Source organism: Dipodomys spectabilis, unplaced genomic scaffold, assembly GCF_019054845.1.
Source record: "Dipodomys spectabilis isolate Male_0828 unplaced genomic scaffold, ASM1905484v1 ptg000032l, whole genome shotgun sequence".
Taxonomy (NCBI): Eukaryota; Metazoa; Chordata; class Mammalia; order Rodentia; family Heteromyidae; genus Dipodomys; species Dipodomys spectabilis.
The window spans coordinates 24,487,938-24,505,069 of NW_024870709.1; the positions used below are offsets into that span (position 1 = coordinate 24,487,938).

At 37.4% G+C, this 17,132-nt stretch overlaps 1 protein-coding gene across 1 annotated transcript in view; it reads left to right on the plus strand.

Annotated features, from left to right (window-relative positions):
- The first annotated feature begins 537 nt into the window (after positions 1-537).
- Adgrg7 (adhesion G protein-coupled receptor G7) overlaps positions 538-17,132 on the plus strand; it is a 33,589-nt gene continuing 16,994 nt past the window's right edge. The window contains exons 1-6 of the mRNA XM_042676754.1: positions 538-652; positions 9,553-9,666; positions 10,998-11,102; positions 12,770-12,882; positions 14,450-14,599; positions 16,059-16,156. Coding sequence (XP_042532688.1) covers positions 538-652; positions 9,553-9,666; positions 10,998-11,102; positions 12,770-12,882; positions 14,450-14,599; positions 16,059-16,156 — 695 coding nt within the window. The remainder of the gene's footprint in view (positions 653-9,552; positions 9,667-10,997; positions 11,103-12,769; positions 12,883-14,449; positions 14,600-16,058; positions 16,157-17,132) is intronic.

Sequence of the window (17,132 nt, forward strand, 5' to 3'; positions counted from 1 at the left end):
CTATTTGTCTTGTCATTAACAGCATACATTATCTCCCCCAGAGATCATTTGCATGGCCTCATCAACACCTGCTCCTCTATCTCTGCTGGACCCCCTTACAAACAAAAGCCTGAGAGTCTGAACTGCAGGTGACCTCCAGGATCTACTACCTTCCTGGACTTCCTCTTTGGTTTCTCTCCTTGATTGTTCCTCTCCTTCTTTCTCTTACAGGTCTGGGTAATTCACCCTTTGACCCTCTAGGCTAGTCCCTCCCCAGCTTTATTGCACTGAGTTGTCTTCCCTTTCCTATAACACCAATCACCTTTTTCATATTTCCTCCAGTGAAGGATGTGGATATTGCAAGCAGCGAGTGCACCTTTTATTAGGTGATTTAAATTCTATTCTGCTGAACTAATCTCAAAACCCCTAAAATATGAGACACCTGCCTTATGGATCTCTGAGACAAGGGGTTATTTTTATATAGTTTGTAGTTAAACGTCAGGGCACAGGAAGAAGCCTGTTTCTTTTCACCGAGGAGATTTGTGATGTGGCTTCATCATGCCTTCTTTCCACACCTGTCATCTGAGGGTGCTGGTGGCCATTGCGTGCGGGCTGCTGACGGCTGTTGTGTTGGGACTCAGCATCTGGAGAATAGTGATAAGAATCCAGAGAGGTAATGTTACCCTGTTACACTTACCTGAGAGAGAGAGACAGACAGGCAGACAGACAGGCAGACAGAGACAGAGAGAGACAGAGAGAAAGAGACAGAGAGACAGAGACAGAGAGAGAAAGACACAGAGAGATAGAGACAAGACACAGAGAGATACACTGAGAGATTGTGTGAGAGAATGGAACCTCTGTCTCTGCCTCCTATTCCTCCTATTGTATCAATGCTGGGAGGTACCTTTTCCAGTCCAATAGTGCCAACCTCAAGGCCATTTATGAAATATAAGACAAGAGCCCATTGACGGATAATAGGAGGCTGTGTATATATAAATATGTGTGTGAAAATGTTTGCACTGGCTTCTTTCTGCTCTTTCAACTTGATCCATAATATGAGCAATAATTACAATTATTAATATTATGTATGGGGATAGCTGAATCTAAGAACGGTTGTTATGGGCACAGACTCACAATCAAATGTGCAGAATGGACCTTCATTTCAGCAAGGAAGTTTAGAAATGTCAGTAGAGTTGTAAGACCATCTTTGGGTTTCCATGTAAGCTTTCTGCTTTCCAGATAGACAAAACTACTTAAGCCAGGTGCCAGTGGCTCACAACTGTAATCCTAGCTACTCAAGAGGCTAAGATCTGAGGATCACCGTTCAAAGCCATCCTTGCAGAAAAGTCCATGAGATTCTTTTTTGGGGGGAGGGGTTTATTTTTTATTATATTATATTTTTATTTTTTATTTATTAAATTATGCACCCCTGTGGGGCTTGACGCAGAGCTTGAATGCTGTCCCTGAGCTTTTTTTTTTAATTGTGAAAATACCGTACAGACGGGTTACAATTACATGGGCAAGGTAATGAGTGCACTTCTTATCAAGCATTGTTGCCTCCTCCTTTGTTGCCCCTTCCCATCCCTTCCCATCCCTACTCCCCCACCCCACCCCCTCATCGCCCCCACCCCTAGCCAGAGTTGTAAAGTTCATTTTTCTTTTTTTTAATTGTGAAAATGCTGTAGGGTGGGGTTACAATTACATAGGCAAGGTAATGAGTACATTTCTTATCATGCATTGTTGCCTCCTCCTTTGTTTCCCCTTCCCATCCCTTTCCATACCCCTCCCCCATCCCCCCTAACCGATCCCCCGCCATCCCCCGACCAAAGTTGTAAAGTTCGATTTTCAACATAACGACTTGTACATTTCATTGTTGCAATGGGTCCACCTGTATCTCTAGTTAAACGATTTGTTTTTTCCCTTCCCCTCCACAAATTATACCGACATCAAATACAGTGAAAGCAGGGGTTATACCGTGGGGGAGGGCATGAGATTCTTATCTCCAATTAACCACCAGAAAACCAGAAGTAACACTGTGGCTCAAGTGGTAGAGTGCTAACCTCGAGCTGAAGAGCTGAGGGACAGTGCCCAGGCCCAGAGTTCAAGCCCCATGACTGACCAGAAAAAAAAAACTACTTAAAAATTAAGGTAATTAAAAAATATTTTCTGATTATTAATGTATCTGTTAATCCTCTGCAGTATGTCAAAGCTATGTGAAAAAAGGGGAGAAAGGACAGCATAAAACAACATAATGTTGAAGAAAAGCCTGCAAGGCCTCATACCAGAGTCTTTCAGTGACCTTAATACTGGTTCCCTTGGGCTGAGGCCCTTTCTGGGTCACCCTAAAGGGATTCAAAGTTGGATACATGGAACACTCCTCCCTGTAGAAAGCTGGTAAAGTTTCTAAAGAAACTGGGTTAATAGAGGCAACTCATATCCTTCGGGAGATTCCAGTCTCTTCTCTGAGTAGGTCATGGCTGCAGAACAGAGCCTGCCAGCCAAGACTTCCTGCTGAGAGCAAAGCAGGGCACATATTGGCTGCTGATGAAGTGGAAGCTGATGATGGATCCTTCCTTGCTCTCCCAAGCTCCAAGGAATAGTACTCAAAAATACTGAATCGAGAGCATTTAGAGAGCTATAATACAATATCGAAGAAAAACAATCAAATTTAAACTTGGGAAAACATGGCTTTGGTGGCTTAAGGTTTGTGAAATAGTTAATTCATGTTTAAAAAGAACCAAGCCTGTGAATTCAGGATTTTTTTCCCTGTTAAACTCATTGAATTTATAAGATCTTATTTAAACAACAGATATTTCAGAAGTCTTTTCCATTTCTGCTTCCTTTATTTCTATAACATCTATTTTTAAAGGGAAATTTGTCCCTTACGAAGGAGATGGCTATAATAGAACCATTCAAACAAGGACCAAAGTGCAAAAACAATATAAGGAAGAGGAATACAGAATGGGGGTAGAAAGTAACCCTGGCATTGATGGCTGAGATTCTGAGGAATTATGGTGTGAAGCCAAACTGGGCAGAAAACTATGCAAGACTCCAGCTGTAAAAATGGAGGCATTCCTCAAATGGTAGAGAACTGAACCAGGCAAACAGACTGAGTATGAGGCCCTAAGGTTAAACCCATTATTGAAAAAAAAAGTACATAAAAGTCAAAGACTTAAGAGGATGCACTTAAAGTACAAACATATTCCCCAAGTTCTTGAGAAGGGAAACCCAAATCAATCAATTAATCCCTTCTTATTGAAACAGCAAGGGCAGAAGCTCCTAATTCTCAATACATGCAGTAACCACTATTCTGTCATTTTGTGAGGTCATTAGGCTCCTTGGGAAGCCATATTGTCTTCAAGTCAATGAGAGCTACAATTTTTAAAACAATCTTACTAGTGTAGACTAGGGGTGAGGTTTCATCTTTGAGGTGCTCTGAATCTCCATTGGTATCTATACTTTTTTGCTTGTTTGCTGTGGAGTGACTGTCATACATTGCCACTTACAACTAGATCATACAAAGTGCTTCCTCCAGCCTTCTAGAATTAGTAAGTTCATCTAGTCCAGAACTACAGTGTGCATCCTGGCACCTGATTACATGAAATAGAGTGATAATTCACATGATCATAGCCCCACACATCCATAACAGAGTGTAACTTTAATTATTCGAAGTGTAACTTTTCCTTTTTATTTTTTGAAATCAATCATTATCTTTAATATGAATAAACAGGTCAAGATGTAAGCTTCAAAATGCTAGTCATATTTTATGTAGTAGAGTTTTTTTTTAAATGGCTATCTCTAAGTCTCCAATTAAAAGGTCACAGCTTAAGGCTCTGGTGTTGATAAATGTGACAGCATTCCATGGGAGTGGATAAGATTTCTTGCAGAATTGCTTGAGTACTCTGTCATTTTTGCATATCATTGATGAAAATATTAAATAATAACCTTTTTCACCAAAGCATCACCATGAGATTGTCTAGGGCAATACTTAACTCCATCTTTGTTCTCAGGTGCAAGATTTCTTCCATTTAAAGTTTCCTTTGGCAAAGAAAAATTTCAAAACTATTGAAAACTTTTGCAATTTCCAGAAAGAGCCCTAGACTTAAAGTTCCCCAGTGGTGTCAGTTTACCTAGGACACTATTCACCCAAGTTTCACACAAATAACTCCTTCAATGATTTAGATTTTAGGTTGAAAATGACCATATCAAAGAGATCTTTGAGGTTGAAAATTACCATCTCAAAGAGATCTTTGAGAGAGTTATGCTCATCATCAAATATATATATATATATTTGGTCAAGGCTTTCATCACTGATATTTTTTCTTATTTGTTTACTGGATTATTTTCTTTCCATTTCTATAATGAGGACTGTTGGCTACATTAAGATCTTTCCAACTGTGCGGCCTCTTTTGTTTACCCATATGATCAAGTGCTATAGGATGCTTTTATGCTCCAACCTTTTTATATTAGGTATTCTTCATATTAAAACAATGGTAAGTATTAAGTCTCCCCATCTTGGCCTCATGTTTGCTTTAGCAAGAGACTTACGACACAAGATGTAGAATAGCTTTGGTGTCCCCTTACATTGATAAATATAAAATGCAAACATAATCAAGTTTTATTGTATTCCTTTCCCTTGATATATTCCACCTTTATCCAGACTAATGTAAACATAGATAGATGTTTATAATCACAATGGTCAGGCATGTTTTCTTTAGTGTCTATTAACAGTCATTTTAACTGCAAGGCATATTGAAAATGCTATTATACCTTGTTTAATCATATTTTATTTGGCCTCTTCTGCTTCTTAGAACTTCCTGCTCTCTGCTGGTTTTACGTCTCTTACCAAATATTCATTCTAACCTTCCTTCTCATAGGGCAGTTCTGTTATTCCTCAGTGCAACAAGAGACATCAGTAGGTTGAAACATCCCCAGAACCCAAGGTCAAACTGAATAGTCCTAATAATTCTCAGTCAGTAGAAAATGTGAGCTGTTGAGAGAGGTCAAAGACAATGTCTTATTTCTCAGAAAATAATCTGCCCACAGATACTTGGTGGGTTTTTGTTTTGTTTTGTTTTTTCTTTTGGGTCCGGTCGTGGGGCTTAAACTCTGGGCCTGGGTGCTGTCCCTCAGCTCTTCAGCTCAAGGCTAGCGCTCTACCACTTGAGCCACAGCGCCACTTCCAGCTTTTTTCTGCTTATGTGATGTTGAGGAATCCAACCCAGGGCCTCATGCATGTGAGGCAAGCACTCTACCACTGAACCAACTTCCCAGCCCCCCCTTTTTTTTGTCGGTTGTGGGGCTTGAACTCTGGGCCTGGGCACTGTCCCTCAGCTCTTCAGCTCAAGGCTAGCACTCTACCACTTGAGCCACAATGCCACTTCCAGTTTTCTGAGTGGTTTATTGGAGATAAGAGTCTCATAGATTTTCCTGCCTGGGCTGGCTTTGAACCAAGATCCTCAGATCTCAGCCTCCTGAGTAGCTAGGATTAAAGGTGAGAGTTACCAGCTCAGATACTTGTTTTTTTAATCTCATGCAATCCCAGTGCTTTCTGCAGAGCAGTCCTTAAAAATGTAATTTATGTTACCAATCCTGGAGGATAGTTGTATTGGAGGTGTTAAAAAAAAGTCCAAAGAAGTGTTTTCTAGATGGAGGAAACTGGATTTTAATGCAATTGTAATACTATTTGGTATCAGTCCAGCTGTTATAAATCTCTTCTGTCCATACCATTTCCACATTTTGCTCCCTCACATACCTATTTCTAAATAGGTATGAAAAGGAAGAGGTTTTTGTTTGAGAGCTACCTTTTGTTATGAAATTGACTGATAGTTGAGGATTATTTTTAAAACAGAATCAGAGATGGGTTAGTGTTGCTATCATTTTAAAAGTCACTATCTTAAACTCAGAAGCTGGAATCTGGGCTGGGTGGATTATTCCTTGATTTCTAGGTATTAGATATCTTTACTTGAAATATGAATATGACTATCATCTGTTGGTTTCTCATGACAGATATTATGAAAGGTCTTTATCAAATACAATGGTTAGAATTGCACACTTGCAAGTAAGTGTTGAAAGGCCTGGAGGTCAGACTGCCTTAGATTAATTATTAGAATTGCTACTTAACTAGCTGAATAACTTGCACCAAGTTACTCAATGTTTAAACAAGTTGCTCAACATTTCTGATTCTGTGCCTCACTTTCCCTATGTCTTAATCCTTATTATGAATAAACCTTGTTTCACTGGGATAATATGAGACAATGATGATAAATGATGATGTTAAATATGTAGTAAGACAATGTCTAAATCAATGTAAACACTCACATATTGACTACTATTTTCTAATTTACAAACTTTTTAGATTATTCATTACAAAGCATAGTTTCTTCCACTCCCTAAATTATATCTTCAATAGATACCATTATCCTACACTGGACCTTTGGATTGAGGTTGTCAAATATAAAAGACTGAAGTAGGTTTAATCATTAAGTTCAACTACCTGGAAACCGAAACAAAGAGTTGTATGAACAGTCATATCTCATATTTCCAATGTAAATGCCATACTGGACCAGCAAAGAAAAGCTTATTAAAGTATTTAATTAATTTATTGACTTATTTCATTAATAATACTTAGTAAAGTTTACTTTAAATAAAACCTGTATGAAGCTCCAGTGTCTCATGCCTGTAATACTATCTGCTCAGGAGGCTAAGATTGGAATATAGTAGTATGAAGTTAGTAGAGGCAGAAAAAAAATCTGTGAGACTCTCACCTCCAATTAGCCACCAAAAAGCTAGAAGTGAGCTGTGGTTCATCCAATTAGCCACCAAAAATCTAGAAGTGAGCTGTGATTCAAGTGGTATAGCCTTGAGCAAGCATCTAGGCCCCGAGTTCAAGCCCTAGGATCGGCACGTGCTCACACACACACAAAACTAAAAAAAAAATCAATATAATAAAGAAAACAAATAATACCACAGGATGCAACAAAGCAAGTGTGGCACCAAAATAAAACACTAGAAATATGAACAAAGTCAAGATAATAAATTCAAGTACATTAAGTTCATCTATTTTAAAAAGTACTATGTTGGATGTCATTAAAACCAAACCAAAAACCATACTAATTACATGAAGTGTTATACAATTAATGGCATTTTATGTGATAAGCAAAAGATGATAAAAGTCAATTCTAGATAAATAGTAGTCAAAGGCAAACTGAGTTTGTAATATTTATATCAAAAATCAGACTTAAAGACAAAAAGTATTATGAAGAACAAGAGCTTATTATTCTGTGATAGAAGGAACAATCCAGCATGAAAAATCCATGCTTCTTTACCTGTAAGCATCAGTTGGCACAGGCTCAAAATTTATGAAGTAATACTGGGCAAAATAATACAAATACATGTACAGATTGATATCCTTCTTGAGAAATGAATAGATCATACAGAAAACAAGGGTTCAGAAATCTGCAAAGAAAATAACAAGAAACAATGAATTTGTATATTCATATTATGACAAATGGAGCACTTTAAATATGTTTATTTGAGGAGAAAAGAATCTTAACTTATGCCTTTTATCCGTATAGGCATATATATTTCATTTATTTAGATATTTCCAAATTTTTCTTAATAATGAGGTCTGATCATATTTGGTTAATTGATTACTGGGTTTTACTATTTTTGATGCAAATTTAAATAAAAATCATTCCATAATTGCATTTTTCAATTATTGCTAATGTGTAACAAAGATGATATAGTTTTAATATTGTTAATTTATTTATTAATTCTAGTAGCTGTATCAGAGATAACCTGAAATTTTCAATGATTTGATTACTTGCAACAAAGATAGTTTTATTTCATTTCGTTTCGGTTTTTTTTGGCTGTGGAACTTGAACTAAAGGCCTGAGTGCTGTCCCTGGCTTCTTTGTATTCAAGGGTTAGCACTCTTATCATTTGAGCCTCAACACCATTTCCAGTGTTTGAGTGGTTAACTGGAGATAAGAGTCTCCTGGGGACTTTACTTCCCTAGACTGGCTTGACATTCTAATTCTCAGATCTCAGCCTCCTGAGTAGCTAGGATTATAGGCATGAGCCACTGGCTTCCTGCTCCAGATATTGAGGAAGTTTGTAGTTTCTATCCAGACTTTGGTGCCTTTTTTCCTTGTTTCCACTCTGAGATATCTCTCTTAAATTCCAGTTGCTCTGGAATCTGAAATAGCCTTTTCTCATACTTGAACCACCTAAAACGTTATTTCAGCAACTTTTTCCCCCTTCAGTCCTGGAACTTAAACTCAGGACCTGAGACATGAGCTTTGTTTGTTCAAGGCTAGCACTCTACCACTTGAGCCATAGCTCCACTTTAGATTTTTGATAGTTAATTGGAGATCAGAGTCTCACTTTCCCAGGCTGGCTTTGAACCAACATCCTCAAGACTCAGCTTTCTGAGTAGCAAGGATTACAGGTGTGAGCCACTGATGCCTGACTAAGTTTCAGGAACTTTTGTCACATAGCTTGGGTAGAGCTGCTAATGGAAAGATTTAGTACATGTTGAATATATTTTCATTTCTGTCTGTTATTCATAGCTGTCTAATACCTTCAAAGTAGGTTTTATTTTTTTGTTCAGAGCTTAAAATTATTATCTGCTGCTTTGGAAGTCAAGGAAGGAGAACCATCACCCAAGATTGGCTGTGGGCAAAAGTGAGAGATCCTATCTGAAAAATAAAACAAAAAGCTGTGTGGGGCAGGGCTCAGGTGGTAGATTCCTTCCAGCATGTGATGCCATGAGTTCAAACTCTAATACCACCTCCCCCAAAATGTCCAACCTTGTTAGAGCTAGAATGAGAACTCTACCTCCTGTATTATTAAGCTTATTTAATATCTTTATCATCCACTCAGCAACTTAGACAGCCCAGTGTGCTTGACTCATTATTAGCTAGTCATTATATCCTTACAATCATGTCTTGCATGTTTCCTGAATCTAATGACACCCATCTTTCCTAGAGCCAATACTTCAGTTTAGATCTTCATTTAACTGGCCTTTCTTGTCTTTTTGCTTTATCCACTTCCCATACAGCCTGAGGAATCATCCTAGAAGACATTCCTTCCATTACTTTAAGAACCCTTCAGTCATAAACCTACTTGGCTGGTCTTTGCGTACCTGTTGTTTCACATAGAAACAAAGCTAAATGCTAAATGCTTTTCTTGGACACATCAGAACTTTCCATGCTTTTGTGATTTTGCCCTTTATATCATGCCCATTAACATCATCCAACTGTATTTGGTTTTTCTCAAAATAATCTATAGCTATCTATAATCTATTTACAGTATTGTCCATAAAATCTCTTCTGCCTTAAAGGATCCTAATCTCCTTAGTCAAGGTTTTGTGTCTTTCGACTGTTTGTTTTTAGTATTCACAACACCTAGTAAGCATTGCAAATATTTGTTGATTCTCTTTTTTGTTGATGATACTAGTACAAAGGATATTTCTTAGCAATGATACTCAAAGTATTTTACATACAAAACAAAAAATGGCCACAGACATAAAACAAGGAAGTCGTTCGACTTTATTTATTCTTTCCTCAGGTACATTTTCTCCCCCAACAAGCACCACCACGCAGTTCTGTAGGAATGGTGGAACCTGGGAAAATGGAAGATGTATTTGTACAGAAGAGTGGAGAGGGCTGAGATGTACAATTGGTGAGTTACTTGAGGTAATACTAGGGTGAGGTCTAGGTAATCTTTCTGTTAATAAGAGTAGTAGCAAGACTTCTGGAAGTTTCGGTTAATGATCTTCCACACACTGTACCCAATGATGATACCATTAACATGTGTTGATTATCTCCATAGCGACAGCCAGGTTTTAGTCTGGGGCTCTATATAATCAAGACACTTCGTATCCTGCAAAGTTTTTTTCCTCCATAGAGTTTCCAAGTGTATTTCCTGCTGGTTTCAATGTCTCATCCAGGGCCATGAGTAATATGCTTCCCGTAGGCTCTTTCCCATTTTGACATGGCATATTATCGGGCTTAAAATGTCCCAGTGTAATGTCTGTAACTTAAGTTACGGTGGATCTTCCTAAGTGTGTACTTATATGAAGTTTTGTCTTTTCTTCCTTTTTCTGGAAGAGTTAAATTAATTAAGCTAGTGGGGGTTTTGTTTTGAATTTAATTTAATTTTAAGAGTGATGTAAGAGGGATTACACTTACCTAAAGTAATGAGTATGTTTCTTGTTGAACATTGTTACCCCCTCCCTTGTTTACCCTCACTTTCCTCCCCCCACCCAACTCCCCTCCCCTGTAAGGTGTGAAGTTCATTTCCAGCATGGTGTCTTGTGAGTGTCACTGTTGCATTGGCTCACCCTTTGTCCTTTGTCTCACCATTTTGTTATTCCCCTTCCCTTCCCCAGATCAGTCAAACATATATGCAAGACACAGGATACCAAAATAAAAAACAGAAGCAGCAGGGGATAAGCTGAAGGTGGAAAATGAAAGAAAAAAGAAAGAAGTTCACACAGTATACTGAAAATCAAAAACAAAGAAACAAAAAAAGCCTCTCGTTTCAAATCTTGGAGTTTATTTCAATTAACATTATTTACTATGGTCATATGCACATAGCTACTGAGCTATTGTGATCCTTTGCTAGGACTATCCTAGACATATACTAATTATTACAAATGAGGAAACAATGGAGACTATGTTTCTTTGGCTCTGGCTTACTTCACTTAATATGATTTTTCCCAAATCTTTCTATTTCCTTATACATGGGGCAATGTCCTTCTTTCTGATGGGAGCATAGATTATGCCCATTTCAACTAGAACTGGTTATATGATAGGCTATTTATTTTAATGACAATAACTTAACTCTATAGGATAATATAGAAGTTTCCAGCAGGCCAATTCATCCTATAAGCTTTCTATTAGCCTTCAAATTTCATTGTGAAGGTTTTGAACTTTACCTTTTATCTGGTTTTGACTCTGAAAAAGAGCAGTAAAATATCATTAAAAAGTGCCCTTTTCTCTTCATTACAGTTAATTTCTGTGAAAATAGTACATATCAGGAACTTAATTTTGCCAGAATTCCGGTGGGAAGATACGGGCCATCTGTGCAAACCTGTGGTTACAACACACTAAACGGTATGTGCTTCCCCCAAATCTCCTATTTAAAAATCAGAATCACTACTGTCACTCCAACTAGCACTACTCCATGAAATAAGTATCAAGGAAAGACTTGAAGAAAGACTCTGTGTGTGTGTGTGTGTGTGTGTGTGTGTGTGTGTGTGTGTGTGTGGTTTGCGGTGGTGGTGGTGGTGGTGGTGTGTATGTGTGTATGAGTGTATATGCTGGTCCTAGAGCTTGAACTCAGGGCCTGCGCACCATATTTGAGGTTTTTTGCTAAAGGCTAGCACTCTGCCACTCAAGCCACAGCTTCACTTCTGGCTTTTTGATGCTTAATTGGAGATAAGAGTCTTATGGATTTACCCACCCAGGCAGGCTTTAAACCCAATCTTCATATCTCAGCCTTCTGAGTACCAATGCCTGACTGAAGGACTGTGATGATGTCATTGTTCAAAATTATGATAGTATTTCACATTATCTTAATTTTTCAAAAGAAGCTTAAAATGGATTATTTGATTGTGAATTCCTCCTAGCCATTACCTAATTGGTTTAGTTATTTTTCATCTTATTTTATCTCTTGGAATTTGATCAGGTGAATAATTGCTATTTGAGTTATATAATTTGTCTCAATTACTAAAATTAATCTATATTATATATTCGTACCATACCTTGAAGCAGTGATGGAATTAGTTAAGACTCTTTATTGTCAGCATTCCTTTGTCTCCTTTGTCATTTTGATTATCCATCTTAGAATATCCTTTAATTTTGTCAGATCTAAAAAAAAGTGCAAATAATAGTTTCCATTCCCAGTATGAAGTGGTGCTATGGCTCCAGCGGTAGAGTGCTTGCCTTGAGCTGAAGAGCACAGGGACAGCGCCCAAGCCCAGAGTTCAAGCCTCACAACTGACAAAACAAAACAAAACAAAAACAAAAACTTGTTTCAAAATAAACCATTCCCAGAATGTTTCAAACACTAACAATTAATTTAACTATTCAAGGTAAAGGAAGAAAAGATTAAAAATATATATAACCCAGTAATATACAGGATGTTGATAATTTATTTTATTTCAAGACCACAATGGACAGTATTTTCTAAGAGTAGTCTTTAGAAACTTACATCTCTTTCCTGTTAGCTAAAGACAATCTTGCTATTTTTCATAATTATTATACTTGTGATTTTTTGGTATTAACTACTGTCTCATCAATGCTGAAGATAACCTTACATTTCTTACAGAGTTCTTGCAGCCAGTTCTGGATCATTTACAGAAATATTTGGTAGAATTGCTTTCAGTAATAAACCTAAGGAGAATTTCACATTTTATTGTGACATAAATATTGTGATTTAAATGCTATTATGATATAAGTACTATTGCTATTGGAATATAAATAAATAATTTGAATTGCTCCATCCTGTATGCATCTTTTCTTTATTAATTTTAAGTGCTTACTCAACAATTTATGACCTTACTTCACACTTATTTTTCTGGCCTTTTGATTAAGATCTCAGAAAATAAAAAGAGGACTTCACTGTATTTTTATTTACTACATGTACTCCACAAAGCACTGGACCAGGACCTTATGAGTGCCTGTTATGTTCATTTATCTGAAATATTTCATAATGCTTAATACAGCAGGTATAATTTACAAAATGTAACTCTGTTCTCTCTTTTTTCTCTCTATGAAAGCGGGCAAACCACTAGCAATCCGTTTGTGTACTTTTTCTCCTTATGGAGAGATAATATTACAAAATGTAACAAGAGGAAATTGCAATGAAAATCTGGAAAGCCTGGAAAAGCAAGTATGTCCTTTGGCCCGTCAGAACCAGCTAATGTTATGAATCTGGGCAGGGAAAAATTTACTAATTCAAATTCAATAATTAATACAGAATATGTATTGCTTTTGCACCAATATAATGAAAAACAAAAGTAAAGCAAAGCATCACCATAAGTTGGGGACTTTTCTGTACTGTATGGAATTCTTCATACATATTGTGCCTTTAATCATAATTAATTCTTAAAAGCAGGGCATCAGTGGCTCATGCCTGTAATCCTAGATACTCAGATCTGAGGATCACAGTTCAAAGCCAGCCCAAGCAGGAAAGTCTGTGAGACTCTTATCTCCAGTTAACCACCAGAAAACCGAAAGTGATGCTGTGGCTCAAGTGGTTGAGCGCTCGCCTTGAGCTGAAGAGCTGAGGGACAGCGCCCAGGCTCAGAGTTCAAGCCCCACGACCAACAACAACAACAACAAAAATCTTAAACATCAAAGAGAAGTATTAATGCACCAGCTTATAGAAAAATATAGTCTTGAGAAATTGTTCAGCCCAGTTGACCAATGCTCTTAATTTTAAAATCCACATTATCCTATAGGCTTCCTAATCACAGATGGTCACAGTGTTGTCGGTGTGGTAGGGAGAGAAGTCAGGATGTGCGTGGCTGCCCATCCTCTGAATACAGATTCTAGAGTTTGACAAAGAGGTGTTTGACTCTTAACGCTGCCTCTTCCAAACGGTGTGCACTTTGGGTTAGCTTCTAAACCTCTCTGAGCCTTCAATGGGTGTAAGAGAATTAAGAAAGTGACTCGCACATAGCCAAGATCTGATTATTGAACGCAATGCGTATTTCTTTCTAGGTCATGCATATTGTTTCTGATGTGTTCTCAAGTGTGACTATGGGTTTGAGTTTTTTGAATCAATGCTGCCATCTAGTGAATAACTGAGCTCTATTCAGTCTTGACACTCCACTGCAGTAATGACTGCATGGGTTCGCATGTTTTGGTCTCACAACACAGAACCCTGTGGTACATTGTCATATGGGAGGTTATCTACACCAGTGTTTCCCAGACTGTCCTCGCTGAAAAGCTAGATAACATTTTTCTAATTCATTGCTAAGTCTAATTCTAATTCATAGTTTGTAGAAGGCAGTAAAAATAACGTTAGAAAAGTGAAAATGACATATGAAGTGCAGACTGTGTTATAAAAAAAAGTTATTGCATCCAACTGTATAAAATTGCCATGTCAATTCTAAGTATTTACTCTGAATTTCTGTGCTTATTTCCACTTGGGATTTATGGCAGTAAACTAGCCCTGTCCCTGGATATATATTGATACAGTTTTATTCTCTCGGAGACAACCAATGATGCTTAATCAATGATGGCAGACAAAAAAAAAAAAAAAAAAAAAAAAAGACAGAAAATAGTTGGCCTGCAGTACTGTATTCTTTATACAATGAAAGAAAGAAACACTAAAAACTGGGTGGGTGTGTTATTCAGGAGTCTGAGGTCAGCTAAATTTCCACTTACTCACTGGCAGTTGCTTCTGATGTGTTTAGAAATAGTAGTGTAAAGTTAAACATTTTTTTTAACAGATAGACAATATTGCAACAAAATCTCAGAATATTTCTATAGAGGTACAGATTTTAACATCTAACACTACTGAATTAACTGCTGAGAACATCACTTCTGCTTCTAATGTGGTTGGACAGATCTTCAATGAATCCAGAAAAGCTACATCTGAGGTAAAACTCAAGGCGTTCAGTCAAAGGCAGTTAGGTCTGCATCTCATGGCTGCAGCATCTTTCTGTAGCATACGTGAAGTCCAGGGTTTGATTCCCAGTGCTGCAATCATAAAGCAAGTGGGTAAGAGACGTAAAAGAAAGATCTCAAACTCTACTCCTTATCCCATGACCTGATTTGGGTATGGTTTAAATTTCTTTAGTCCATTTGGCAGAATACTCTTTTGGAAGGGTGCTCAAAGAAATTGAAAAAGGGGTCCTTGTGTATTGGGATAATCATGATTCTTATGTTCATTTTCCAAAAAGTCCTAGAATAAGCAAGTCTTTTTTACTTTATTACTTTGTTGTCCATTACATTTCCCTTCAGTAACCCTGTTCTGTTCCAATGAATTCCATACAATTTACCACTTATCTTAGACTCTGGTCTCTTTGTTTTTAGTATTTTTGGAGTTTGGCCTTACGCTTCACCAACACTTAAGCCTAGTTTATACATTTCTAATTTGATAGCCCTCTAAATTAGAATGTCTGAAAACAATCAGTACATTCAACATTTGCCAATGACAGAGCAGAGTGATAAGCCATTAATCTGCACTGACCCAGCCTCTACCCATGGTGATCCATGGTCCCTTTCTTTCATTCCCCTTAGATTTTTTATTTCAAAAATTATATTACTCAAGAGCCTTTGAAAATTCAAGTCACAAACTAGTAAAAATAGAATTTGAAGAAACTTAGGGCCTCCAAATATAGAATTTATAGAAAAAAACAGCCAATAAAAACAGATAACTATATAATCAATTCCCAAAGACCTTCTCTCCATACTCCTGATCTTTGAAATGTAAGAAAACTACATATTGTCTACTTATATAAATACGCACAATAAATTTTGCTAATTATAGCTACCTGTAGCATTTTTTTTTCAGTCACGGGGACTAAACTCTAGGCCTGGGCGCTGTCCCTCAGCTCTTCAGCTCAAGGCTAGTGCTCTACCACTTGAGCCACAGCTCCACTTCCGACTTTTTTCTGCTTATATGGTGCTGAGGAATCAAACCCAGGGATTTATGCATGCAAGGCAAGCGCTCTACCACTGAGCCAACTTCCCAGCCCTTACCTATAGCATTTTAACAATTATCCCTGCACTTTTCTTATTTAGTCCCACTTTTGTATTCAAACATTTGTTTTTGTGTTCTTAGGGATTGAAGGGAGTTCTGTAAAAAACATTACAGTACTATGAGGTCCAATTCAGAGAGCTGACCTTCCTAATTCATTAGCTTGATGTATATTCTCACTTTTTCCTCTACTGGTTCTCACTGCCATCTTACATATATCGCAAGCAAGCTGAAATACTGGTTTTGAAATTTCCTTGCATTGTCATTCTAGTGATGCTCCTTCCAACTATAATACTTCATCATGATGATGTTAACAAATGTGTCTTCTATGATGACCACTGCCCTTCCCTTTCCAGGCCAAGAGGCTTGCTGTAAGCACAGTCAGTCAACTTCTGGATGTTAGAGAGGATATTTTTCAAGTAGCTACTGCTGATGCTAATAATGCCTTTACCACGTAAGTACATTTCAATTTAGTAAGATGACATGCAAAGTGCTACTTACTTTCCTGTGCTAAAGTAAATAAAGGGGACTCTGTTTCTCTCATGAATGCAGTAACTTGCTGGTTCCTCTGGAATACAGACAGAATCTTTTGACTTTTTTTCTCTTTGGCATTGGTAGTTGGATTTGAAGAGAGCCTGTGCTTGCTAGGCAGGAACTCTTTTACTTAAGTCACACTGACAGCCTATGTGTTGTTGGCTTTCCCCTTGATCTTGTTAATAGGAGGAATAGTATATATTACCTCTTGATTCTAGGAGTACTCGTGGCCTGAGCTGATTTAGATTTGAGCTTATGCCCCTAGCCTTGGTTAGCGTGACCATGTGAGCAACCTCTACACCAAAAGGACTTTTCCAACTCTGATCATTGCATTACATATCTCGGCTCTCATTTCCTCAGTTTCTGGTACGTTTTGATTAGGTATCATTTAGATTTTCCCTGCTTACATTGAAACAAAGAAACAGAATCCAATTTTTTTGTTCCCTCTGGTTCCTGTGTTTTGATGACTTTTGTTGTGTATTTGTATTAGAACTCAGGAGTTTTATTCATAGAGACCTTTCACTGGGATTTGGTGCTTTTAAATTCCTTTCACAGTTAAGTGTGGAAAGCTCACTGTAGAAAAATAAAATATATGATGAGAAAGTTCTTAAAATTATCCTACCTTCATTTGCCTGTTAGTACATATTCTAGATATTTTATCTTTTGTGTATGTACATGTTCATAACTTCATATATGTATGTAATTACATAATATGTTGACAACTTTTTGTAACTTGATACTTTATAAACAATTAAAAATATAAATATCATTCGGGCACGATGGCTCACGCCTGTAATCCTAGCTACTTAAGAGGCTGAAATATTAGGACCACAGTTTGAAGCCAGCCTGGGCAGAAAAGTCCCTGTGAGACTCTTACCTCCAATTAACCATTCACA